Source organism: Globicephala melas, chromosome 5, assembly GCF_963455315.2.
Source record: "Globicephala melas chromosome 5, mGloMel1.2, whole genome shotgun sequence".
In the NCBI taxonomy this organism is placed as follows: Eukaryota; Metazoa; Chordata; class Mammalia; order Artiodactyla; family Delphinidae; genus Globicephala; species Globicephala melas.
The window spans coordinates 66,772,288-66,798,321 of record NC_083318.1 but is presented as its reverse complement, the minus strand read 5'-3'; the positions used below and the strand labels follow the sequence as shown (position 1 = coordinate 66,798,321).

General features: G+C 37.7%; 1 protein-coding gene across 4 annotated transcripts in view; it reads right to left on the bottom strand.

Moving 5' to 3' along the window:
* Nucleotides 1–1,128: 1,128 nt before the first annotated feature.
* The window catches only part of GRXCR1 (glutaredoxin and cysteine rich domain containing 1), a 313,882-nt gene continuing 288,976 nt past the window's right edge, over nucleotides 1,129–26,034 (bottom strand). For 3 of the 4 annotated variants that reach the window (XR_009563995.2, XR_009563996.2, XR_009563997.1), the window contains one exon: nucleotides 6,811–6,950. Coding sequence is in view for 1 of the 4 variants with exons in the window: in XM_030881156.2 (XP_030737016.1) it covers nucleotides 6,771–6,950; nucleotides 18,107–18,172 (246 nt within the window). In the remaining 3 variants the exon portion in view is untranslated. Of the gene's footprint in view, nucleotides 6,951–18,106; nucleotides 18,173–26,034 lie in introns of all 4 variants that reach the window. The other variant, XM_030881156.2, reaches the window with a different exon arrangement.

Below are 26,034 nucleotides of genomic sequence, written 5' to 3'. Positions count from 1 at the left end.
CTAAATGCTTAAGTTTTTACTTCCCGAGTCCCTCTCTTCTTTTTTTTCTCTCTGAATAAGACTCTAGGGATGAAAGTATGGAATCTCTTTTTTTTTTTTAATATTTATTGGTGTATGGTTGATTTACAATGTTGTGTTAGTTTCAGGTGTGCAGCAAAGTGAATCAGTTATACATATACATATATGTACCTCACTTCTTTTAATACATAATTACTTCAGGACTTCCCTGGGGCTCCAGTGGTTAGGACTCAGCACTTCCACTGCAGGGTGCACAGGTTCCATCCCTGGTCGGTAAACTAAGGTCCGCGTGATGCTCAGTGCAGGCAAAAATTATATAGACACATATCATTACTTTCATTTACCAAAACAATCATTCATGGAATACATAACCTGACTGAAAAGGCATTCATTGCTTACAGGATGAATACAAAGCCCTGTGCTTTCAAACTTTTTACAATTTAGTCCCAAACTATCTCTAATTCGGTGTGGCAGGTACTGAAGCATACAGGTACTTTAGTGTATTAATTTAATACTCTCAACAACTCTATAAGTTAGGTATTAGTGTTACTCCCATTTTACAAATAAGAAAATTGACGCACAGAAAGTATAAGAAACTTGCCTAAAGTCACAGAGCTGGCAAACGGCAGAACTGGGATTCAAAACAAAATAATTCAAATCCAGAGCTTGTGCTCCTAATCACAATGACACATTGGAATCATCATCATCTCTGGGATCATTTGGAACCTGTAATGGATGTTTGCCATCTGCCAGACGTTGTGCTAAGCACCTTGTTTTCCACCTGCCTGAGTTCAGAGCTGGGCATGACTTTCCATCCATATCTTTGCCTATAGAAATTCTAGATTATTATTAAAGGCACTGCTTCAAGCTAAGCCCTCAAAGAAGGCTCCCATGTTCACATATTCTGCCCTTTTGAGCAACTTACGTTATTCAGTGTCTTTACCAGACATCTGAGAACCAATAATCTACATGACAGAGTTTGTGTTATATTTACCTATAACCTGTCTTCTCTCTCCAATCACGCTAGGACAAAGTCATATTATATTCATCTTTGTAGCCCTCACAATACCTGGTACATTTCTTAACTGAGAATCCCATGCTTAGTTTTGATTCCAGAAACTCAGGGAATTACTACACACAATTACTTATCACAATAACATTGTTAACAAACATATATTTTATTCAGAGACTTCTATTTTATAAATAGGCTCAAAGAGCTTCCCCAATTCCCATTTCTACAAGCATGGAAGGAGAAGAAAATGGGAAGAGGACATATCTAGTGGGGGTAACACACTACTACAGCTGTTCACATATTTATAACAGCAAAGGATTCATAGCAACTACTGAAAAAATACAGAGTACAATTTTACCTTAGGGAAGAATGTTCTGAAAAACAGATATATTTCTCTTTCCTAGGATTAAACATGCTATAATATTTCCTAGTCAGAAAAAAAAAATGTGACAGAAAATATATTGACAATTCTGTTTCCAGGCAAAATCTACAGCAAACAGGAAACCACTCAAAACAGACCTCCAAAGGTCAAAGCAAATATGTAAACTTCACAGCAATGAGTGGCATCTGGTCTTCCAGGAAACAGCACCTTAGATTTGGTACCCATGCTTCTCCTGGGGGTTTTTCGGGCTTCACAATGCCTTCATCTGTCAAATGCAAAGCAGTGTACAAAAATATACAATATGCAAAACATGGACCAAAGCAACTAGCAATTTATAAGGAAAACATTTAAAAGATCACTATTTTCCATTTGTATTAACATTTTTCTTTTATTGTATAAAATAGGGACCACATCTAGCACCATTTTCTAGATGATGCAAATATTTTGCTTTGTAGCTGATCTATCTACCTCTCTTTGGGGTACTCAGATAACATTTATATCGATATTCTTCTAACAAGGGGATGGAAAGAAAAGGGTTAAGATCACAGAAAACAGAGGGAAAAAAGTAACTACTTAAGAGCAGAGATTGCTAAATGAGCCATGTACAATGCAGAGAATCAATATGGGTTTTCTAGGTATGTATTAAGAGTCGGCTTCAGTTTTGCTACATATAAGCAAAGCTTTTAGGCTATCTTATATTCTTCTATGAAAGTTATATTCTCTTCAAAGTTACCTTGCTACTGAATCATGCATTTTGAGTTTTCCAGTGTGTTCTATGCTAGGTTCAATGAAAAAGTTCAAAAAGTTCCAAATAGGGACAGAACAAAAGTTTCCATCAGAATGGGTCTTCTTTCTTTTCTTAGAGGAATTATGCTTTGAAACATGGATACTCCCCCATACTTGAAAAAAATTTTTCTCCCATCAAAGAATTTCCAATGGTTCTCCAAAGAGGAGTGCTTCCTGATAAGAACCCTGTAATGGCTTCCAGTAAAGCAAAAAAGGGTCAGTATGTTCAGTAAGGCTGTCTATTTTTTTAATTTTTAAATTTTATTTTATTTTTAATATAAATTGTATATATTTGAGAGGTAAAACATGATGATTTATATGCATATACATAGTGAAATGATTACTACAGTCAAGTTAATTTACACATCTCCTCACCATTACCTTTCCTGTGCATGTGTGTGTGCGTGTGTATGCAAGCGTGTGTGGTGAGAGCACCAGAAATCTACTCACTTAGCAAATCTCCAGTATTCAATACAGCATTAGTAACTCTAGTCATCATGCTGTACATTAGATTTCTAAAACGTATTGATCCAATAGAACTACAACATTGTACCCATTGACTAATATCTCCCTGTTTGTCTGCTCCCCACCCCTTGTAACCACTATTCTACTCTTTGCTACTATGTATTCAACTTTTTAAATTCCATATATATAAGTGAGATCATGCCTTGGACATTGTGTGAAGTGGAAATAAGCCAGACACAGAGAGAAACTGTCTCTTTCTAAGTGAAGCAGGTGTGGAAGTGTTTCACCCTTGCAGAGAACAACATATCTTCCAAAGTAACTGAGTCTCCAGTCAAACACTGCAAGTCAAACACAGGCTGCGTTTTGAAATGCTGGTAGCTAAGCAATACCAGCTGCTGATGAACCTGAAAGGCAGAAGGTGAGGATGAATGACCTTGAGCATATTACTAAATGTCCCTGGTTACTGTTATTGTCACGTCAGTTAGCTCAAGCTTTCATAGTCAATTTCCACTTTGCAGACTTCCAAGGTTGGCAGACGCTCCCCATTCCTTCGGATGTCTCCTGCCTGCTGAATGTTTACCACCAGGAGAAACACTCTCTCCGCCTGCATATTTCTGCTACCAGCAAACAGAATCTATCAAGAGTCAGTTTCGTTTCTTCCCAAATCGTTGCCTTGTAATTGGGTTTACAATTATGTGTATAATTATATAAGTAAATAACACATTAATTTTTATTGAGTATAATAGTTTATTACAACGAAATATTACACAGACTGGTTAAATTCGAGAACAAAGAGAAATATATTTTATTCTATGGAAACTAAGTTTAATGCCTTAGAAATAACTCTATGAAGTCAAGTAAAAAACCAAAAAAATTACTGTCAAATTATTATAGGTGAGGAAACTACAAAAGATCAGGAGAAACAATACCTGAAATCTAAAAGGATATTATATGCATATTGCTTGCCAAAAAAGTTAAAATTTTTCTCTCTGCTTTGAGGAACTACAGACTAGCTTCTCTGCGATGTGTGAGGTTTGTGCATGAAAGACCAGACAAAACTGCAATCAATATACCAATAATTTATCTTTAAAAAAGACCCTGGGACAACAAGAAGATTAAAAAATTACTATATATTTATATTATTAGGTATGCATCATCTCCTGATTTCCTCTTCTTAATCTTTTTAAAAAAATTATCCACGGCCTGATTGCATTACTCTGTGTCCTTTGCCAACAGTCAGCACTTCCTGGCTTTTAAAATCAATGAATACTTCCAGAGAAGAAGCACAGAAGCACAGGACAGACCTTTCTCTTCATTTCGACTCTACTGGTTATGTAGGTGTTTATCTTTGAGCAGCTTTGTGGTTTGCTCTCGACTGATTTCCCATTTTATACCAGAGATAAAGGCAGCTCACGTGAACACTTAAGATACAACAAATTAGGATAAATTTCAAGACTTTAGAAAAGTGAATTAACATTCCGAATCTCAGTTTCTTCACAGTATTGTGAAGAATAAGTGAGATTCCTTCTAAAAAGCCAAGCATACAGAAGGGTCCAATGAATGTGAGTTCATTTCCTTATCTGGTCAGTAAAAGGATATATTGAAGATGCATAATTTTCATGGTGATTAGGAAATTCTTCTATGCCTCTGTATAATGCTTTGTGTTTTTAAAGTACTTTCCTATATATTCTAATTAATCCCACACAACAACGGTGCAGAATAAATATATCAGGTTTAATTACTTCACATTTACACTTTATAAGACTGAAGCAGACAGATGTGAAGCGTCTAAACCAAGTTCTCTCTGAAAGTTAACACAAATTTATGTTTAAATAAGCCTATTACGAGCTTATTTTCTGAGCCTCTTTCTCTCATTAACTTCTGCAATTCTACAAGATGTCTAAGATTTTCTTTTAAATTTCATCACTCTTTCATAATGCTCTTCTTTAGACTCACCAATAACTAGCAGAGAACATAACACTTTAGTTCAATGCCAGTACATGAAAAACAGAATAAAGATAGAAAGCAAAACAAATGCCTCATGAACACAGTTGAAAGTCAGCGAGTTTTTGTCCTCTGAACCCATAGTCCAAGATGGGGCCTGAAAATTAGAACTTCTTGGACTGTTGTATTTCTCCATCCTGAATGTACCCCCAGACAAGAGGACACTGGGACTATGGTTGGACTTGCAAAAACATAGCCAAGGCCTGAGTAGTCAGGAACTTTTGGATAGGCCTTACTACTTAATTCTAGAATCTCAGGACCGTATTGGAATTGTGATGAGAAACTGTTCATTGATGCAAGAAACTCATTTTTCCTGACAGAGGGGAAATCTACTCTCAACTAGCCATAACTCTACCACTGTCTTAGTTCTGTTCATATTTAATTTCCTCCTCCGGTCCCCTCCCCACTGTGAGGCAGCCATTCTATAGATTAATTTTGCCTATTCTATAGCTTCATATAAATGGAATCACATAGTACATACCCTTTGTATCTGGCTAAGTTTATTCATAAAATGTTTTTAAGATTCATCCATATTATTGCTAGAATCAATAGCTTGTTCCTTTTTACTCCTAGGAAGTGTGTACCTGTATTAATATACTACAGTTTGCTTATCATTTCTCCTGTCATTGGTGTCTGAAATCTTTCTGCTTTTTGGCTATCATGAATAGAGCTTCCATGAAATTCTTATAAAGTATGGACATATGTTTTTATTTCTCTTGAATAAATAAGTAGCAGTAAAATTGCTGAGCATACAATTAGCATATCTTTACCTTTATTAGAAACAATCAGATGGCTTTCCTAAGTGGTTGTACCATTTAACATTCTCATTAGCAATGTATGAGTTTAAGTTATGCATATCCACACCAACACTCAAACAAACAACTTTTATCTGATCTTAGAGTCCCCAAACATGCTATTCCTCTACCTGAAGTATTATCCCCCTTGTTCTGTGACTCATTAGTTGACCAGTTACCCATGATGTCTCCGCTTAAATATCAGTTGCTCAACAAAGTCTATTCTTACCGTTTTCTAACTCATCTAGGTTGGCCCTCCTGCCACACATTCCCAGAGCACACGGTACCATTTGTGTAGTATTTATAAGACTCACCTTGCTTATGATTATTTGTTTAATACTTCCTTCTTTCTTAGAGTGTGAGCTCCATGAAAGCAGAAACCATGCCTTCTACTACGCCTGGATGATTAGAAAGTACTCGGTAAATATTTATAGCTTTTTGCAAAACCAAGATGTAAAATGTTTTAATTACCTTATCACAGATATAGTGAAGGTGATTTGTTAAAACCATTCATAAGGGAATCCATCAGAGTACAGACACATGTACAGGTAGGCATCAGCTAATAATTATAGCAGAAATTCCTTTTGTCCACTTTGCTGATATCGTCTACTATGTTTTCAAACTATGTAATATTTTGTGTCCAGCTCAAGAGAACCATAACAGCATCTTTCCGCAGGGTTTTCAGGGACAATAGCACAAAGCAGATGTTTAAAACAATAAATCCAGATAAGTCTTCTGGCAGCTTTTGTATCATCACTAAGAAATTCATCGGATAACATTAATAATTTATCATTAATATCATCAGCTCCAAGACTACTTTACAGCTTTAAAAATAATTTACTCCTTAAGTATAAGTAAGATCATATTCTTTCCCACTACCCAGAGCTCTCTTCTTCCCTACAGCTGAGGCTCACATAAAATGTATGCATCTGGAGAGTTGAATTAACTCATCCTAAACAATAGGGTGGCATTGCAATAGACACCATTGGATACATTGTATATTTTCTTTAGAAAATCAAACACACATAAGGAACCAGACTTTGGATATCTTGGAATTTTATCAGGCCCTCCATTAATTCCAATTAGAAACCAGGGTCTAGCACAGGGCTTGGCACATAGTAGCGGTTGAATGAACATTTATTTAAAACATCAGTGAAAGTGGTCACAGCAAAAGCTCCAAACAAAGGAAATTCTAATAAACAAAGTTTATTGATTAATCCAGAAACATAGCCATTTTTTTAAAAAAAGTATAAACCAAATTATTGCTTTCAGTCAATGAAACCAGGCGCCCCATGGGTGGGAGCTCTGTTTAACCAACACAGCTCTTACAGCGCTGAAGGCCATTCTCGTTGCAAGCCGTGCACTTCAGGGCCTTGAAAGAGTCCGTAAAGCAGTTTCGAAACACTGACATTTTGCTCCCGTGGCAGATGGAGCACGGAAGAAAGCCGAAGCCTCCACAGGAGGGACACTCGTGTGGATGCTGCACTCTCTGGATAGGTGGCGGGGGGACAAGAGAGGATAGAACATGTGTTAGCATGACAACTCCATCAGCCCTCCTGTCTTTCTGTACTGTGGATGGTCATAAAACAATATCGGCATAATATGGCTGGGGACCTGAAATCACCTACCATTGATATACAATAGACGCAGGGAATACACTAACTGAAGTTTCCTTCATTATCTCATTGACGGCCATCAATAGCATAACCTTGGTGTGTAAGGGCTGGTACCTTTTAGGTTAAAGGGCACACACTTCCAGAAATCCATCCTATGAAAGCACATATTTACAAATCAAGTAGTTCAGGAAATGGTCATTTGCATTAAAGGAAAATACTGTAACTTTCCCTTTAGTATCACGTCACAGTTTTATATCTTTGTTTATAGAATAGTAGGACTAATAGTGAGTATGGAAAATCGGAAAACTAAAAGCTGGAGTGGATGAGCCACTGTCAACCGAAGATCCATCATCATACTGCACGTGTGAATAATGCTTTGTATTTTTAAAAGCACTTTCAAATGCATGACTATATAGAGTCTTCCCTCATCCCACCCTTCACACACACTGACACCTTCTTCTGTAAAGCAGCTAATTCAAGCAACATTATCCTCATTTTATATTTAAAGAAACAGGCATAGAAATCTTAAGACATTTATCCAAGTCTGTAAAATTACCCACAGTAGCTATCAGCCTTTCTACCTCAAGTAAAAGTAAAGTACACATGAAAGTATAATGAAATTAACTAGCAAGGATGTTAAGGATATTTTGAAAATTATCCATACGTATTTCTATTTGCTTTTTTGAGCATGTGACCTTTATTGGAGTCTACTAGCGGCATCCACTTGCTGGGGGGAGATTAGGATCGATTACAGAATGAATACAAAGAGAACGTGAGTTAATACCAAGCTTCTGACTTGCAAAATAGGAATTTGCAGCAATGTTTGAAAGCCCACCTTTGTGACAAGAGTAATTGCTAAAGTAAGCTTGGGAAATGTAGACACAGACACACACACGCACACACACAAGCACACTCAAACATACCTTACATACTTAGACATACATACAGATTTTCCCTGGAAGTTCACAACTGTACTTAATAAAGTCTCCAAAAAATCCAACTGAAAAGGTAACCGATTAACTAGGTTTAATCTACCATGTCCCTGGCAAGAAACCTTTTCCCAGAAAACAACTATAATTTTCTCATAATCAGTACCCTGTGGAATGTACTTTGGGAAACAAACATTAAGGATATGATTGCTTTAAAATTTATATATTCCCAGACTACTCTTCAGAGATGCATATTCTGTATATAGTAAGATTTGTTTACAGTTACCATTTGACTTTGCTATTATATCAAGATGGCAAAATCCATGGAATATCTTATTTTTAGTAACACAGAATTACCTTGATGGAAAGTAGTGATTGCCAGTCTGAATGACACAAACAAGGAATGTTGTCAAGTTTGTAGATACCCAAAGCTCTTCTAAAAAGTTAGATTGTATGTAGTAATTTAGTTTCTTTGTAACTGGGTTTTTGTCATTTCTTTGTGCAAGGTTGACCAAAAAATGGTGTACCAGACTTACAATTTTGCATGATATAAAAATGTCTTTAGAAAAAAAAACTTTCAGTAAAAACAAAAACAGTGAAAAAAGAGTGTAGTCTAAAAGCAAAACATAGAGAATTAGTAAGTAATGCTATTCTTATCAAATTTTAGAAAGAATATGATACAGTAGATAGGCCATTGACATGCATTAAAGCCATGCCAGAGATTATGTTAAAAAAAATTTAATGACTTGTACGAAAGAACACCAACTAGTCAGAAAGGACTAATAGGGCCCTGAATCCAGGACTTCACCCATTAGTGCTGGATTGTAAATAGGACTGGATTCCAAGTAGAGTGGGATCATCAGATTTTGCAATTTAAAAAACCGGGACGCCCAGTTAATTTGAATTTCTGACAGACCACAGATAAATTTTTATATAAGTATGTGCCAAATATTTTATGGGACATGCTTAAACTAAAAAAATTATTCATAATTTACAACAGGTTTAAATGTAAGTGGACATCCTATATTGTACCTGGCAATCCTCACAGGGGAGTTGCTGACAGGGAAGAGGAGAGCTTCTTGGGAGTCTTGGGGTAGCAGCTATTTACCAACCAGTATAAATTATTTTAATATCTTAACAACCAGTATAAATATGTTTCAGTATTTTCAAATTCTTGAATAGCCTATGGTTTTCCCATAAAATATATCTGCAATGGCAAGCAAAGAACAACAAAGCTAGAATACATGTGAGCACTAGGAAGCTTCCTAGGTTCATTCACCAGCGATGTCACTCACTCCAAACACCAGGCTCTAAACACAGAGAACCCAAAATGATAACGCAATGCAACACAATTAAAAATTATTGAAACTGAGCAGGACCCTGCAGAACCTTCCTGGGGACAGACACCTCCCCACCCCATCCCCTGGCTCTTGTTTATAGAAAAGCTTTAGCCTCCTAGGCCTTCCCTGAGTTCCAAAGAGCAAATTTAATCAGAGAAGTGAGAAAATGCGGAAACAAATGAAAACAGTTAGGCAAGACAAAATAATAACAGTCTAGCCATAAAACAAAGTCAACGACCTTTAGTTCCTCCTCAAAGGCTAAAGATAATATCCTGAGCCATATCCTGGAGTTGTTTTGCAGATACTAAGACCCCCCACTGCCAACGAGGTGGAAGACGTTAACTGCATGCTGACCTCCAGTATGTAGACTCCAGACAGGTTGGAACCAGAAGGTTGATGATGTTAACTCCCAAAATACCACCCTGTTACCTCACCGCCAACCAATCAGGAGGATGTTCACGAGCTGATCAGGCACTCTGTGACCCTCTCCCTCACTTTGTCTTTAAAAACCCTTCCCTGAAGGCCACTGGGGAGTTTGGATCTTTTGAGCATGAGCTGCCCATACTCCTTGCTTGGCCCCATGTTGGGCACCTTACGATAAACGTTGTACTTTCCTTTACCACACGCCAGTATCAGTAGATTGGCTTTACTGCATGGGTGAGTGGACCCAAGTTTGGTTTGGTAACATTATCTTATATCATGGGCCTGGAACATGATTTACAAAAATTACTTTCAAAGGGTCAAAATATCAAATGTTAAATATATAATGAGTCTGCTCTTTCTTAAAGTTTCTCCACAATTCAGAAAAAATAAATTTTCTAAAATGAAGTTAATATATAAATACTAAAAGCCACATTGTTCTTTCTAGAGAGAATCACAAATAGACCAAGGTCATTCTAAAATAACATCATCACTTGCAAACTGGTGGTCACAGAGTTTCTCCCCAGGAATCTCCAGCCATTTGTTTACCAGCACAATGAGCATACCAGAAATTGTCAAGCTCTGTTGTCTCAAACTCAGTTTAAATTTGGCTGTCAATTTGAAATTTAGAGACAGAACTTTTCATTAGATTACTCAGTGCTGTAGTCCATACTTTAAACAAACTGGATCTAGTATATCTTTCTTTGCCTTCAAGTTTTCCAAATGGGAAAAGCCCATGGAAGAGTCATTAACCATTACAGATGGTCACTTCAGTTACGATGGTTATTTCTTTGTATTCTAAAACATCTGTTAATTTTATATTTGTAAGATGGTAAAATCAGTTGATTCAACTGATCAAGAACAGGAAGTAATAGAATAATAATAAGAAAAAATAAATAAATAAAATAAAACAATGTCAGAATCTGTGCAATGCCATGATGAGATATGTCTTTTACTTAAAAGATATGTCTTTTACTTTAATTCACTCATTAAATTGTCTCAACAATTTAATGAGTTAATTCATGTAAAGTGAATAGAATATTGCCTGGCACATTGTAGCTACTTAACAAGACATGATTAGTTATTATTTCACTAATAAATCCTTATTTGAAGAGATTTTTATTAACTGCTGCCTCAAGTTAAATTGCTTGTGGTCACATGACACAACCATTTTCTACCATTCATAGAGTCATTTTATTTAAACACTTCTATATTTAGTCTTCTGGTCTAAAGTGTTACCACTGTAAGAAAGGGAGAGTAAATGTGTTTCAATTCACGTGCAAATTCTGATGTCTTGGAGCACAGTATTGGAAAGATTCTGAGGCCACTTCCACTCAGGAAAAATTAGCTGTTTCAGCCATAAACTTGGGAGAGGAAAGGGATAGCTTACACATGATGTAGTGTCTATATCCAATTCTCACACGAACCTGACGTAATAGAGACTATCTCATTTCACAAATGATGAAACAAAGTCTCTTAATGAGTTAAAAAAAATGTTCAGGTCACAGTGGAATTTGAAAATTAGAAATTAGAGAACTCTCTTCAAGAACTATATGCATGCCCTTTCCTCTTTAAGAGTAGTTTTCAACCTTTACTTACATCCATTTTTTCCCAAATAATATATTACATGGGATTTCCAAAACATAAAACCGTTAAAAGGATAAATGCTGCAAATGAAGCAGAAGTGGGGTGGGGGTGGGTGGGAGTGGGTCTTGAGGGGACCCACTAAGGCTCCCCCAGTGTTCCACTAGCCTCCAGAAATTCTATTCCTGTTACATCACCCAGTATAAGCTATTCCACTTGTTCTTCTAATAATAGTAAATAATTCAGTCATTCCTAGCCATCTCCTTCAAAGAGCGCTTTTGTTATATTGGAACTCCGGTTCCAACGTAAAAGAGCTCCAACAATGAGAAAGAGCTGGCTTATACTACATGTTCCTGTGCCCTAAGTCCAATACCTCAGTAGACAGCTTTGCCGTCAGTGCAAGATGGAAAAAGAGCTAAAAAATTCCCCGAATTTGAACAGTGTTCCAGGTTGGAGGAAGCAGGAATAACTGAAGTTAACAATAGTCATTATCGGTAGTAACAAAACAGACTTCCACTTTCAATGAAGAGGTTAACGGGAGACACTTTGACCTTCAAGCAATTAAGAAATCTAGGGTAGCTCTTCAGTGTCCTGGAGCCCAGCAAAGCTTGAAACCATGCAGACCTGGCTGCGAATAGCACCCAGTAAGAGAACTAAATCTACGGAGTGCCCCTTTTCTGAATAGTGGTTTGGGTAGAGGCCTGTCCCTTGGGGGTGGAATTCAAGAAAAAAGGAGTGCAAAATCATCCTCCCTTTTACCTCTTTCTGTTCATATATTCTTGGCAAGGGAATTTAAAAAAATAAAACTCAGTGGTCTCATTCCACAAATTAGTCCACATTGCCAGGAACTGTGCAAGGTGTAGGGGATATAGCAGTGAACCAGAGACCTCCCTGTTCTCTTAGTAGTAGCTCTCAGCTACAAATAAGGATTTATTAGTGAAATAATGATGAATAATGACGAATCTTATTGAGTGGTTACTACATACCAGGCAATGTTCTATTCACTTTACATGATTCACTCATTAAATCTTCTCAACAACCCTTTGAGTAAAAGGCAGATCTCATCATAGTGTTGCAGAGATTCTGACGACATTATTTGAGGATGGCCTTGGTCTATTTGTGATTCCATTTAAAAATGATGATGTAGCTTTTTGTATTCATATATTAATTTTATTTTAGGAAATTTATTTGTGGTCTTCGAATACGTCCACTCCATACTGCAGTCATCTGAACTGAAGCCCCCAAGCATTCCCTAGTCTCTAACAAAGGACCAAGGGGACAAGGGGGGAGTTCATGAATGATTGTCAAATGGGTTTCCTTTGTAGCACAAACTCAAATTTCATAAATATAAAGAGTTTTTGCTGTTATATAGGAACATAGGAACAGGATGCTAAGATCAAGGGTCTTCTGTGTTTTCTTCAAGATCAGGAAATGAATGCACTTCTTATTTCTGAACTCAGATCATCTAACCTTATTTTAGGAGAGCTAGAAAATCTCTTAAGTATTTTACCAAAGAGGAAGCAACTTATCTGAGTCTCCACGACCATAAACCCCATCATCCAGCTTGTCTATGAAGCAGACTCACTCCATGTAACAGATTATCAAAGAGTGAACACTTGGCATATAATCATCTCTGGATGACTCACCTTTTTCTATGTATTTTGTTTTAAACTATATTCAATAATTTAATTCAGCAAATTCTTGTTAAGTGCCTAATAAACGACTCTCTGTCTGACCTAGCTCTTAATAAACAGAATCGTTCCTGATAATTAGAGTTCCTAGCATTCTCAATTTGCAGAGCTGGGAAAGAAGCCCCTGAACAAAATGCTGACACAGAGGAAATTTGTTGCTTATATTCCCGAATGCATAAGCCAGATGGACGAGTCTGATTCTTGACCCAATGGGATGTACTGCCACAACCCTACTTAAAAAGATGTTCCAATTCCAGAGAGAGGCAGCCAGAGCACTTGGCCTGATTTCCCAGGTGAGTAGGTGGTACTCTGCTGCTGTAGTCTCTGAACATGCTGCGGCCATCCACCCCACAGAGAAGCAACATCACCCGGAATGGTGCTTCTCCAGGGAGGGTCAGGCCAGTCTTTGATAGCTCCAATGCCTTGTACAGACAGCCTGTGCCACTTCCAGCATCCTCAGTGTATAGATGGGAATCTTACCTCTGTTCTTCATAAATAACAAATCAGGCTTTACAAGGAAAAATGTACAAAAGTGGACACTATGTTGGCAATCTCACCAGCAATGACAACAAAATGTTTGCTCATATCTTTAAAAGAAACAGCAAGGCAGAAGCTTACTTAGAGCTTCTCTACCATCTGAGATCTTTAATCCAGTACCTGCCATAACAAGGTGATTGCTAATCATCTCAGGGATGCCCTGACTTCCTCTGTGTGGGAAACATCAGGATCAGCTATCCATCTCGGTTATTGTTTGGGGGAAATCCTTAGACATCTCTTCGCTTTTGATCTTTAGCCTGTTTATTTATATAAGTAAATACATAAATATATAAATAAATTTTACCCCCCAATGGTGATTTTATTCATCTTTTTCACCCAAGTGTTCTCTTACATAAAATAATTCTTTTTCTCTTCTTTTTCATTGATTAACTGCTTTGCCTTCTCAAAAACAAACAAACAAACAACAAAACAGACAAAAAAAAAAACCTTGGATGAAAGAGGATTCATTCATCTATTCACTCAACAAATAATTATTGAGTGCCCATTATTTTCCAATTCCTGTTCTAGGCGCTAGAGGTAAAGAACAGAACAAAATAGGCAAGAATCTGTGTCCATGCAGAGCTCATATGTTACTGGGAAGATCCCCTGCAAACTGTCCCAGGAGCAGAACCCGCACTGGTACAGGTAGCCTTATTAAATCCAAGTCTCATACCAGCTATCGCCATATTTCACTTGCTTCTGCTGCTTTTGGCCAGCTCCTCATGTTTGAGGCCACTGACAAGTCTTCATCAGCGAATCAGGCCCCCTCAGGTTCCCCGAGCAATTTTCACTTAGATGGGAAGTATGCTAGAATTCTTGGGCCAGAAAACTTGAAATTTGATTTGCTGACACCGTTTCTGATGACCCAGCTGCAGATGCTAAGCCTCTTTCCTCGTCATTACTGGGGTAACTGCTGAAAACTGGGGCCTGAATTACAAAGACCAGGGTGATGAATTATGCAGCACCCAAGTAACAGCAAATTAGAACTTAGTAGGAGCTGTCTGGTTTCTCTCCGAAGTTATTGCCAATTTTCCCCTCTTCCACAATGCCACACTAGCATAAGATCCAAGTGTTAAAATTCAGTCTGTTTCCTGGACCTAGTACTCTGCCTACCTCCCAGTAAACTTCTCATCTGGGCCTTGGCTCCTGCCACATTTGATCAGATTTCCCAGATACCTACATGACACTTAATTTGAGAGTGATGGCCGCATAGATTCATGGTTAAGATTATGGAGTCAGGCTCATTAAAATCATGAATCAAACACTATTTGTAAGGTCTGGAGCAAGTGATTTAATCCTCTGTGCCTCCATTCTCTTGTCTGTAAAACAAGGATAATAATAGAACCCACCTTGCAGAGTTATTGTAACGTTTCAATAACTTAATACGTATAATACCAAGAATATTACTTGCTACTTAGTAAGGACTCCAATGTTTCCTACCTCAGGAATATTAAACTCCTGTTTCATTGCCAAAAGCCAACCAGAAGAATGGAATGGGTTTGGATCTGAATCTTGTCCTTTATCCACTTTTCCTGGTTCTTCCAACTGCTTCTCCAAGGCCAGTCTCTTTGCCTGGGTGAGTTTGCCTTAAACCCCAGGTCCCTCACAGGCAGAGTTCAGGGCTTTCTGGATGGCTGCAAATTCTCTACCAGTTTTGTTATATGGACAAAGCAGCCCAACAGAGTTATAACACCTTATAAATCCTATGAACGGTAGAAGCCAGTACCGTACTATTGTATATATTTCAACATTAAGAATAGTTTTAAATGTTTCTGGCTTATTTATGTCATCTGTAGAATTGAGACAGACTTAATGAGGAGCATAAAATCCTCTTTCAAAATTCTTTGAGCTGAGAGAAAGAGAGAGGTTATGTTAATATATAGCATGGCGGTGTTAATCAAGTTGCAGAATTAAGAAATTATAGACTCAAAAGAATAAAGTCTATGAATAGCTAAGTCAATCGTCAACCTTTAAAAAGAAGAGTAATGAGGGACATTCACTTTATAAGACTCTAAAAGATGCTTTTAAATCACAGAAATAACAACAGTAGGATATTGATACAACAGGAACAAATAGAGCAATGGAACGGATTAGAAAGCTCAGACAAAGACCCAGGTACATATGGGGATTTACTATAATAAAAAATTGGCACAGGGGGCTGCCCTGGTGGCGCAGTGGTTGAGAGTCTGCCTGCCGATGCAGGGGACACGGGTTCGTGCCCCGGTCCGGGAAGATCCCACATGCCGCGGAGCGGCTGGGCCCGTGAGCCATGGCAGCTGAGCCTGCGCGTCCGGAGCCTGTGCTCCGCAGTGGGAGAGGCCGCAACAGTGAGGGGCCCGCGTACCGCAAAAAAAAAAAAAAAAAAAAGCTAATATCTAGAATATAGAAGGATCTTTTGAGAATCAACAACAACAACAAAAAAGACAGTTCCAACACTTTTCATGGGCAAGGATAAGAATACACAACTTACAGAAGAAGAAATTTAAAAATTTAACAAGCATACAAGGAAATGCCCAAACTCAATGGTTATCAGAAAAACATTAATTAAAATGATAAGGCAATATCTCTCTATACCTACTACCCTGGCAAACATCAGACAACAGAAAATTGGAGAACGATGTAAAACATTGCCAGGAATGTGGGAACATATGAAACCGCTTTCTCCACAGGAGGGAGTGTTGGATGCTGCAAGCATCATGGAGAGCCATCTGGCACTACCTGAAAAACTGGGGATATGCATAAGCTATTACCCAGTGATTCCTACTCTCAGAGAAATCCACAAGCAAACATGGTCAAGGTTGCTCCTTGCAGCACTGTTTGTTTGAGGGAGAAGTTAGAGGACATCAGTGGAAAAAATGAGTAGATAAAAAATACTGGGTGGGCTCCATGCAGCTGCATTGTCCAAAGTAGGAGCCATCGGTCAGATATGGTTAATTAGTTTATTTATTTTAAAATTTGTATTTAATTTTACTTGACTTGAATTTAAACTTAAATCAAGTAAAGTTAAATAAAATTAAAAATTCAGTTCTTCAGTCGCACTAGCTACATGCTAAGCGTTCAACAGCCACATGCAGCCAGTGACTACTGTTTTGGATAGTACAGATATAAAAGAGTTCCATCATCAAAGGAAGTTCTATTCAACAGTGATGTTGTGGGAAAGTACACAGCAGTTAGAAGAAATGGATTAAAGGTTCGCATAGCAATATCGATGGTTCTTAGAAGCATAGTGCCTAAGAAAATAATTTGAAACACAATTAGGTACATTACATGACATCATTTGTAAGAGTAAAAATGTGCAGAGAAAATAATAATACATATTAACCAAGTTAAATCACTTAAATAAAACATACATATTAACCCAAATTGATGGTTTCATGGAGTTGGAGTAGAGTACAGGGACAAAAGGAAAGAAATGAACCCACCCATACAGATTTTAGAGCTGAGAGGAATTTTAGATTATCAAGTACACACCCTCATTGTGTTTGTCTTTCTCGGTAAAATTACTATATGAATAAAACATGATTCCTAACACCAAGTAGTATATAGTTCATTTGGGACATGAATTAAATGCCCAAAGACAAGTAATACAAAAATTAAAAGACTTTGATAAGCACCTAAGAAAAAGAGGGATACAGGAATGCAAAGGTGTGAGAGATCAGGAATGATGTGGGGAAGAGGTGATACTGCAGATGCGCCTTGAAGATGGTGAAGGGGAATGAGGAAATGGAACAATAGCAGGCTTGCACAAAGGAATGGTGGTAAAAAACCACGAAGTGGAAGGAATGGTAGAGAATCAGAAATGAGGTCAGCAAAGGAGATTGGACCAAAAAGAGCTGGCGTGGCACAATAGATACCATGTAACCATATTGCATAGTTCCCCTGGGAAAGTCTGGGTTCAGGTTCACTGCCACAGAATAATTATTAATGCACCCTTTTCACTCTCAAGGTGTCCCAGTTTAGACTATAAAAAATATATATATTTTATCCTACATATAGAGAGAAGTAGGCTGATAAAATACTGGAGCAGAGAGGTATTAAGGGTTTCCTGGTTGCATATTCATTTGATACATCATATATTTGAATAAGTATTTCTCAGATGTTGTCATCATAAATATAGGAACAAAATTAAAAGGTGCACTTTTGGAGAAATAACTTCTTCTCTAATCTTTAGAAATGATGAGCTGGTCTGTAGGAAAAATAAAATAATTTAAATAAAAAATTTTATATGTGCTTCAAGATAACGGCCTGACATGAAACACCTCATCAACATCTCTATAACAGAGAATTAGGCTCTAATAAAGCCTACTGGAATTTTCACCTAATACTACGAGGTTGTTAGACACTAACACTAAAGTCACTCTAGCTGGAGGAAATCTCACCGTAGGTGGTAGCAAATTAAAACCGCCACATGTATCCTGTTACATATTTGTAAGAACACAGAGAAAAATTCAATTAGGAAAACTCAATTACAATCAGAGTGTGTTGAATGTTTTGATTACTAAAAATAAGTTGCTAAAAGCACAATTACCTCAATTTTGGTTAAGAGGTCTTGCAGTTCTCCTGATTCATTCATTGACAAAATTTTCTCAGCACCCTATTAACAAGAGAGGGTAGGGGAGAAAAAAAATCCATTTTGTTAGTATTTGAGAAAACAAAGTTCTAGCCAGGAAAGTTTAACTCACAAAATACTGAACAGGATTTTTCCCTTCAGATCTAAGTAAACTCAGAGCCAGGAGGCCAAAGAGGAGAGGAAATTTCTCTCTCCTTTCACATACTCTCCCATCTAGTAAGGCTAATTGTGGGCAAAAGGAGGACTGCCAGCAGAAGGTGAGTACTGGGAAGTCCATCCATGCCTGTCAGACGAAGTCCCGAGATGGAAGGTTCCAGCACACCCTTCAGAGCTGTTCAGGGACCCTAAGCCAGCCACCTGGGAAAGGAAGCCTCTGAGCAAATCCCCAGCCTGGGCTGCCTCTGCCCTGTTCCAGGCAGTCCTGGACATGCCCCACTCAGAATCCTTAGAATCCATGTCCTTAAGGACATGCCCTCCTTAATGCTATTAAGATAACAGCAGCTAATAATAGTGATAATGATAATAAAAGTAATAACCACCCACAGTAATTAAGCACATATTAGGAGCCAGGCATCCAACATCATCTAATCTGATGTGCTAGGCTCACTTAATGGTAGAAATTGAGCCTCTGTGAGATTAAATAACAATTGCAAGGTCACCCGGAGAGAAAGCAGAGTGGGAATTTGAACACAGACAGGGGAATTACTCCAGAGTCAATGGAGTAAGACTCTACTTAAAAATGAGAACCTGGGCTTCCCTGGTGGTGCAGTGGTTGAGAGTCTGCCTGCCGATGCAGGGGACGCGGGTTCGTGCCCCGGTCCGGGAAGATCCCGCATACCACAGAGCGGCTGGGCCCGTGAGCCATGGCCGCTGAGCCTGTTCGTCCGGAGCCTGTGCTCCACAGCGGGAGAGGCCACAACAGTGAGAGGCCCACGTACCGCAAAAAAAAAAAAGAAAAAAAGTGAACTTTACCTAAAAATGCAAGAGGGAGGAGATATGGGGATATATGTATATGTATAGCTGATTCACTTTGTTATAAAGCAGAAACTAACACACCATTCTAATGCAATTATACTTCAATAAAGATGTTTTTAAAAAAAAACAACTTTACTGTGAAAATGAGAACTGGGATGATGTACGCACTTTCCAACAAACTAATCATGTTTCTTTGAACTACCCCATTTTCCTTTCCTTTCCAGCCTCTTCTTACCTTCTCCCACTCTACTTCTCAACATGCAGTCATAGAGGCCATAGAAGGAAGAAGTTATTCTTTCTCTTTTTTTTTTCTTTTAAAGAAAACAGACATTTATTTTTCACAGTTCTAGAGGTGGGAAGTCCAAGATTAGGGTGCCAGCATGGTCTGGTTCTTTTTTTTTTTTTTTTCTATAACATCTTTATTGAGGTATAATTGCTTTACAGTGGTATGTAAGTTTCTACTGTATAACAAAGTGGATCAGCTATAGGTATACATGTATCCCCATATCTCCTCCCTCTTGCATCTCCCTCTCACCCTCCCTATCTCACCCCCTCTAGGTGGTCACAAAGCACCAAGCTAATCTCTCTGTGTTATGTGGCTGCTTCCCACTAGCTATCTATGTTACATTTGGTAGTGTATATATGTCCATGCCACTCTCTCACTTCATCCCAGCTTGCCCTTCCCCCTCCCCATGTGCTGAAGTCCATTCTCTACGTCCATGTCTTTACTCCTGTCCTGCCCCTAGGTCCTTCAGAAACTTTTTTTTTTTAGATGCCATATATATGTGTTAGCATTAGGTATTTGTTTTTCTCTTTCTGACTTAATTCACTCTGTATTACAGACTCTAGGTCCAACCACCTCACTACAAATAAATCAATTCCGTTTCTTATTATGGCTGAGTAATATTCCATTGTGTATATGTGCCACATCTTCTTTATCCATTCATCTGTCGATGAACACTTAGGTTGATTCCATGTGCTGGCTATTGTAAATAGAGCTGCAATGAACATTGTGGTACATGACTCTTTGAATTATGGTTTTCTCAGGGTATATGCCCATGAGTGGTAATGCTGGGTCGTATGGTAGTTCTATTTTCAGTTTTTTAAGGAACCTCCATACTGTTCTCCATAGTGGCTGTATCAATTTACATTCCCACCAACAGTGAAGGAGGGTTCCCTTTTCTCCACACCCTCTCCAGCATTTATTGTTTCTAGATTTTTTGATGATGGCCATTCTGACTGGTGTGAGGTGATATCTCATTGTAGTTTTGATTTGCATTTCTCTAATGATTAGTGATGTTGAGCATCCTTTAATGTGTTTGTTGGCAATCTGTATATCTTCTTTGGAGAAATGTCTATTTAGGTCTTCTGCCCATTTTTGGATTGGATTGTTTGTTTTTCTGATATTGAGCGGCATAAGCTGCTTGTATATTTTGGAGATTAATCCTTTGTCAGTTGCTCTGTTTGCAAACATTTTCTCCCATTCTGAGGGTTGTCTTTTCGTCTTATTTGTGCTTTCCTTTGCTGTGCAAACTTTTAAGTTTCATTAGGTCCCATTTGTTTATTTTTGTTTTTATTTGCATCACTCTAGGAGGCGGGTAAAAAAGGATCTTGCTGTGATTTATGTCATAGAGTGTTCTTCCTAAGTTTTCCTCTAAGAGTTTTATAGTGTCTGGCCTTACATTTAGGTCTTTAATCCATTTTGAGTTTATTTTTGTGTATGGTGTTAGGGAGTGTTCTAATTTCATTCTTTTATGTGTAGCTCTCCAGTTTTCCCAGCACCACTTAATGAAGAGGGTGTCTTTTTTCCATTGTACGTTCTTGCCTCCTTTGTTGTAAAGTAGGTGGACTATAGGTGCATGGGTTTATCTCTGGACTTTCTATCCTGTTCCATTGATCTATATTTCTATTTTTCTGCCAGTACCATACTGTCTTGATTACTGTAGCTTGGTAGTATAGTCTGAAGTCCAGGAGCCTGATTACTCCAGCTCTGTTTTTCTTTCTCAAGAATTGCTTTGGCTATTCGGGGTCTTTTATGTTTCCATACAAATTGTGAAATTTTTTGTTATTGTTCTGTGAAAAATGCCACTGGTAGTCTAATAGGGATTGCATTGAATCTGTAGATTGCTTTGGGTAGCATAGTCATTTTCACAATGTTGCTTCTTCCAATCCAAGAACATGGTACATTTCTCCATCTGTTGTATCATCTTTAATTTCTTTCATCAGTGTCTCATGATTTTCTGTATACAGGATTTTTGTCTCCTTAGGTAGGTTTATTCCTAGGTATTTTATTCTTTTTGTTGAAATGGTAAATGGGAGTGTTTCCTTAATTTCTCTTTCATATTTTTCATCATTAGTGTATAGGAATGCAAGAGATTTCTCTGCATTAATTATGTATCCTGCTACTTTACTAAATTCATTGATTAGCTCTAGTAGTTTTCTGGTAGCATCTTTAGGATACTCTATGTATAGTATCATGTCGCCTGCAAACAGTGACAGTTTTACTTCTTTTCTGATATGGATTCCTTCTATTTCTTTTTCTTCTCTGATTGCTGTGGCTAAAAGTTCCAAAACTACGTTGAATAATAGTGGTGAGAGTGGACAACCTTGTCTTTTTCCTGATCTTAGTGGAAATGGTTTCAGTTTTTCACCATTTAGAACGATGTTGGCTGTGGGTTTGTCATATATGGCCTTTATTACATTGAGGTAAGTTCCCTCTATGCCTACTTTCTGGAGGGTTTTTATTATAAATGGGTGTTGAATTTTGTTGAAAGCTTTTTCTGCATCTATTGAGATGATCATATGGTTTTTCTCCTTCAATTTGTTAATATGGTGTATCACATTGATTGATTTGCATATATTGAAAAATCCTTGCATTCCTGGGATAAACCTCACTTAATCATGGTGTATAATCCTTTAAATGTGCTGTTGGAATCTGTTTCCTAGTATTCTGTTGAGGATTTTTGCATCTATGTTCATCAGTGACATTGGGCTCTAGTATTCTTTCTTTCTGTCATCTTTGTCTGGTTTGGGTATCAGGGTGATGGTGGCCTCGTAGAATGAATTTGGGAGTGTTCGTCCCTCTACTATATTTTGGAAGAGTTTGAGAAGGATAGGTGTTAGCTCTTCTCTAAATGTTTGATAGAATTTTCCTGTGAAGCCATCTGGTCCAGGGCTTTTGTTTGTTGGAAGATTTTTAATCACAGTTTCAATTTCAGTGCTTGTGATTGGTCTGTTTATATTTTCTATTTCTTCCTGGTTCAGCCTCGGAAGGTTGTGCTTGTCTAAGAATTTGTCCATTTCTTCCAGATTGTCCATTTCATTAGCATATAGTTGCTTGTAGTAATCTCTCATGATCCTTTGTATTTCTGCAGTGTCAGTTGTTACTTCTCCTTTTTCATTTCTAATTCTATTGATTTGAGTCTTCTCCCTTTTTTTCTTGATGAGTCTGGCTAATGGTTTATAAATTTTGTTTATCTTCTCAAAGAACCAGCTTTTAGTTTTATTGATCTTTGCTATTGTTTCCTTCATTTCTTTTTCATTTATTTCTGATCTGATATTTATGATTTCTTTCCTTCTGCTAACTTAGGGTTTTTTTAATTCTTCTTTCTCTAATTGCTTTAGGTTTAAGGTTAGGTGACTTATTTGAGATTTTTCTTGTTTCTTGATGTAGGATTGTATTGCTATGAACTTCCCTCTTAGAACTGTTTTTGCTGCATCCCATAGGTTTTGGGTCATCGTGTCTTCATTGTCATTTGTTTCCAGGTATTTTCTGATTTCCTCTTTGATTTCTTCAGTGACCTCTTTGTTCTTTAGTAGTGTATTGTTTAGCCTCCATGTGTTTCTATTCTTTACAGATTTTTTTCTGTAATTGATATCTAGTCTTATAGTATTGTGGACAGAAAAGATACTGGATATGATTTCAATTTTCTTAAATATACCAAGGCTTGATTTGTGCCCCAGATATGATCTATCCTGGAGAATGTTCCATGAGCACTTGAGAAGAAAGTGTGTTCTGTTGCTTTTGGATGGAATGTCCTATAAATATCAATTAAGTTCATCTTGTTTAATGTGTCATTTAAACCTTGTGTTTCCTTATTTATTTTCGTTTTGGATGATCTGTCCAGTGATGAAAGTGGGAATGTTAAAGTCCCCTACTATTACTGTGTTACTGTCAATTTCCCCTTTTATGGCTGTTAGCATTTGCCTTATGTATTGAGGTGCTCCTATGTTGGGTGCATAAATATTTACAATTGTTATATCTTCTTCTTGGATTGATCCCTTGATCATTATGTAGTGTCCTTCTTTGTCTCTTGTATTAGTCTTTATTTTAAAGTCTATTTTGTCTGATATGAGAATTGCTACTCCAGCTTACTTTTGAATTCCATTCACATGGAATATCTTTTTTCATTCCCTCACTTTCAGTCTGTATGTGTCCCTGGGTCTGATGTGGGTCTCTTGTAGACAACATATATACGGGTCTTGTTTTTGTATCCATTCAGCCAGTCTATGTCTGTTCGTTGGAGCATTTATTCCATTTACATTTAAGGTAATTATTGATATGTATGTTCCTATTACCATTTTCTTAATTGTTTTGGGTTTGTTACTGTAGGTCTTTTCCTTCTCTTATGTTTCCTGCCTAGAGAAGTTCCTTTAGCATTTGTTGTAAACCTGGTTTGGTGGTGCTGAATTCTCTTAGCTTCTGCTTGTTTGTAAAGGTTTTAATTTCTCCATTGAATTTCAATGAGATCTTTGCTGGGTAGAGTAATCTTGTTTGTAGGTTTTTGTCTTTCATCACTTTAAATATGTCCTGCCACTCCTTTTAGGCTTGCCAAGTTTCTGCTGAAAGATCAGCTGTTAACCTTGTGGGGGTTCCCTTGTATGTCATTTGTTGCTTTTCCCTTGCTGCTTTTAATATTTTTTCTTTGTATTTAATTTTTGATAGTTTGATTAATATGTGTCTTGGCATGTTTCTCCTTGGATTTATCCTGTATGGGACTCTCTGTGCTTCCTGGACTTGATTGACTATTTCCTTTCCCATATTAGGGAAGTTCTCAACTATAATCTCTTCAAATATTTTCTCAGTCCCTTTGTTTTTCTCTTCTTCTTCTGGGACCCCTATAATTCAAATGTTGGTGCATTTAACGTTGTCCCAAAGGTCTCTGAGAGTGTCCTCAATTCTTTTCATTTTTTGTTTTTATTCTACTCTGCGGTAGTTATTTCCACTATTTTAATCTTCCAGGTCACTTATCCTTTCTTCTGCCTCAGTTATTCTGCTATTGACTCCTTCTAGAGGATTTTTAATTTCATTTATTGTGTTTCTCATCATTGTTTGTTTGCTCTTTAGTTCTTCTAAGTCCTTGTTAAACGTTTCTTGTATTTTCTCCATTCTATTTCCAAGATTTTGGATCCTCTTTACTGTTGTTACTCTGAATTCTTTTTCTGGTAGACTGCCTATTTTCTCTTCATTTGTTTGGTCTGGTGCATTTTTACCTTGCTGCTTCATCTGCTGTATATTTCTCTGTTTTCTCATTTTGCTTACCTTACTGTGTTTGGGGTCTCCTTTTCACAGGCTGCAGGTTTGTAGTTCCCATTGTTTTTGGTGTCTGTCCGCAGTGGGTAAGGTTGATTCAGTGGGTTTTGTAGGCTTCCTGGTGAGAGGACGAATGCCTGTGTTCTGGTGGATGAGGCTGGATCTTGTCTTTCTGGTAGGCAGGACTGCGTCTGGTGGTGTGTTTTGGGGTGTCTGTGAACTTAATATGATTTTAGGCAGCCTCTCTGCTAATGGATGGGGTTGTGTTCCTGTCTTGCTAGTTCTTTGGCATAGGGTGTTCAGCACTGTAGCTTGCTGGTCGTTGAGTGGAGCTGGGTCTTAGCACTGAGATGGAGATCTCTGGGTGAGCTTTCACCATTTGATATTGCATGGGGCTGGGAGGTCTCTGGTGGGCCAATGTCCTAAACCCAGCTCTCCCACCTCAGAGTCTCAGGTCTGACATCTGGCCGAAGCACCAAGACACTGTCAGCCACACGGCTTAGGCTTATAAAAATGCATCAAGCATCCACTGCATGGAAGTCTGATTTTCTCCTGTTGTAATTCACTTTCCAGTCCTTGCAGATTAGCTGTATTAGGTCACTCTTCTGATGCTCAGCAAGGCTGCTCACCACTCCAGTCAGCAGCTCATTTCCCCAAAGTTATTATTTCTAATCAAAGGCAGAGACCACATCTGCCTTTTTCACATCATATCCCTGGCAAATAGGTGTGGAATTCATTTTTGATCCATCAACAAGACAAACAGAAATACCATCACATAAAAAATACTTCTTGGATTTCTCTTTGTGCTGGGTAGGGTGGAAAACACAAAGACTAATTTAAAAAATAAAAAGGCCCTAGCGTTAGGAGATTACAATTTTTTTTATGTAAACACACAACCAAGTAACCCACAATGTAGAATGGGAAATAACTGCCAAATGTTAATGATGCAGAAAAGATGAGCCAGGAGATCCTAGCAGGGAGGAAAAAAGATCTGCTTATGGAAAAGACTTTCTGATGTTGGTAGCATTTGATGTGGACCTTGAAGATTAAGTGAGGTTTCTAAGGGTAGGCAAGTCAGGCAGAGATGTACAGGAGTCTTTAGTTCTGGGTTTCATTTACTTCAGTTTATTTTACATAACTCAGATCATCTTAATCACCATCAGGAATGTCAACTTGATAAATTAACAAAGTACAATGAATGAATACACAGGGTTACAGGGAACACATGTAGCCCTATGAGGCAAGTTATATTCTTTCATTTGTCGGTGGTTTTGCCAGGAATACAGACATGAGAACAAAGTAAGGAGTGCACCAAAACAAAACATTAAAGCCTAAAGCACAATAACTGGTAATATTTTACTTTCGCTACATTCTATTT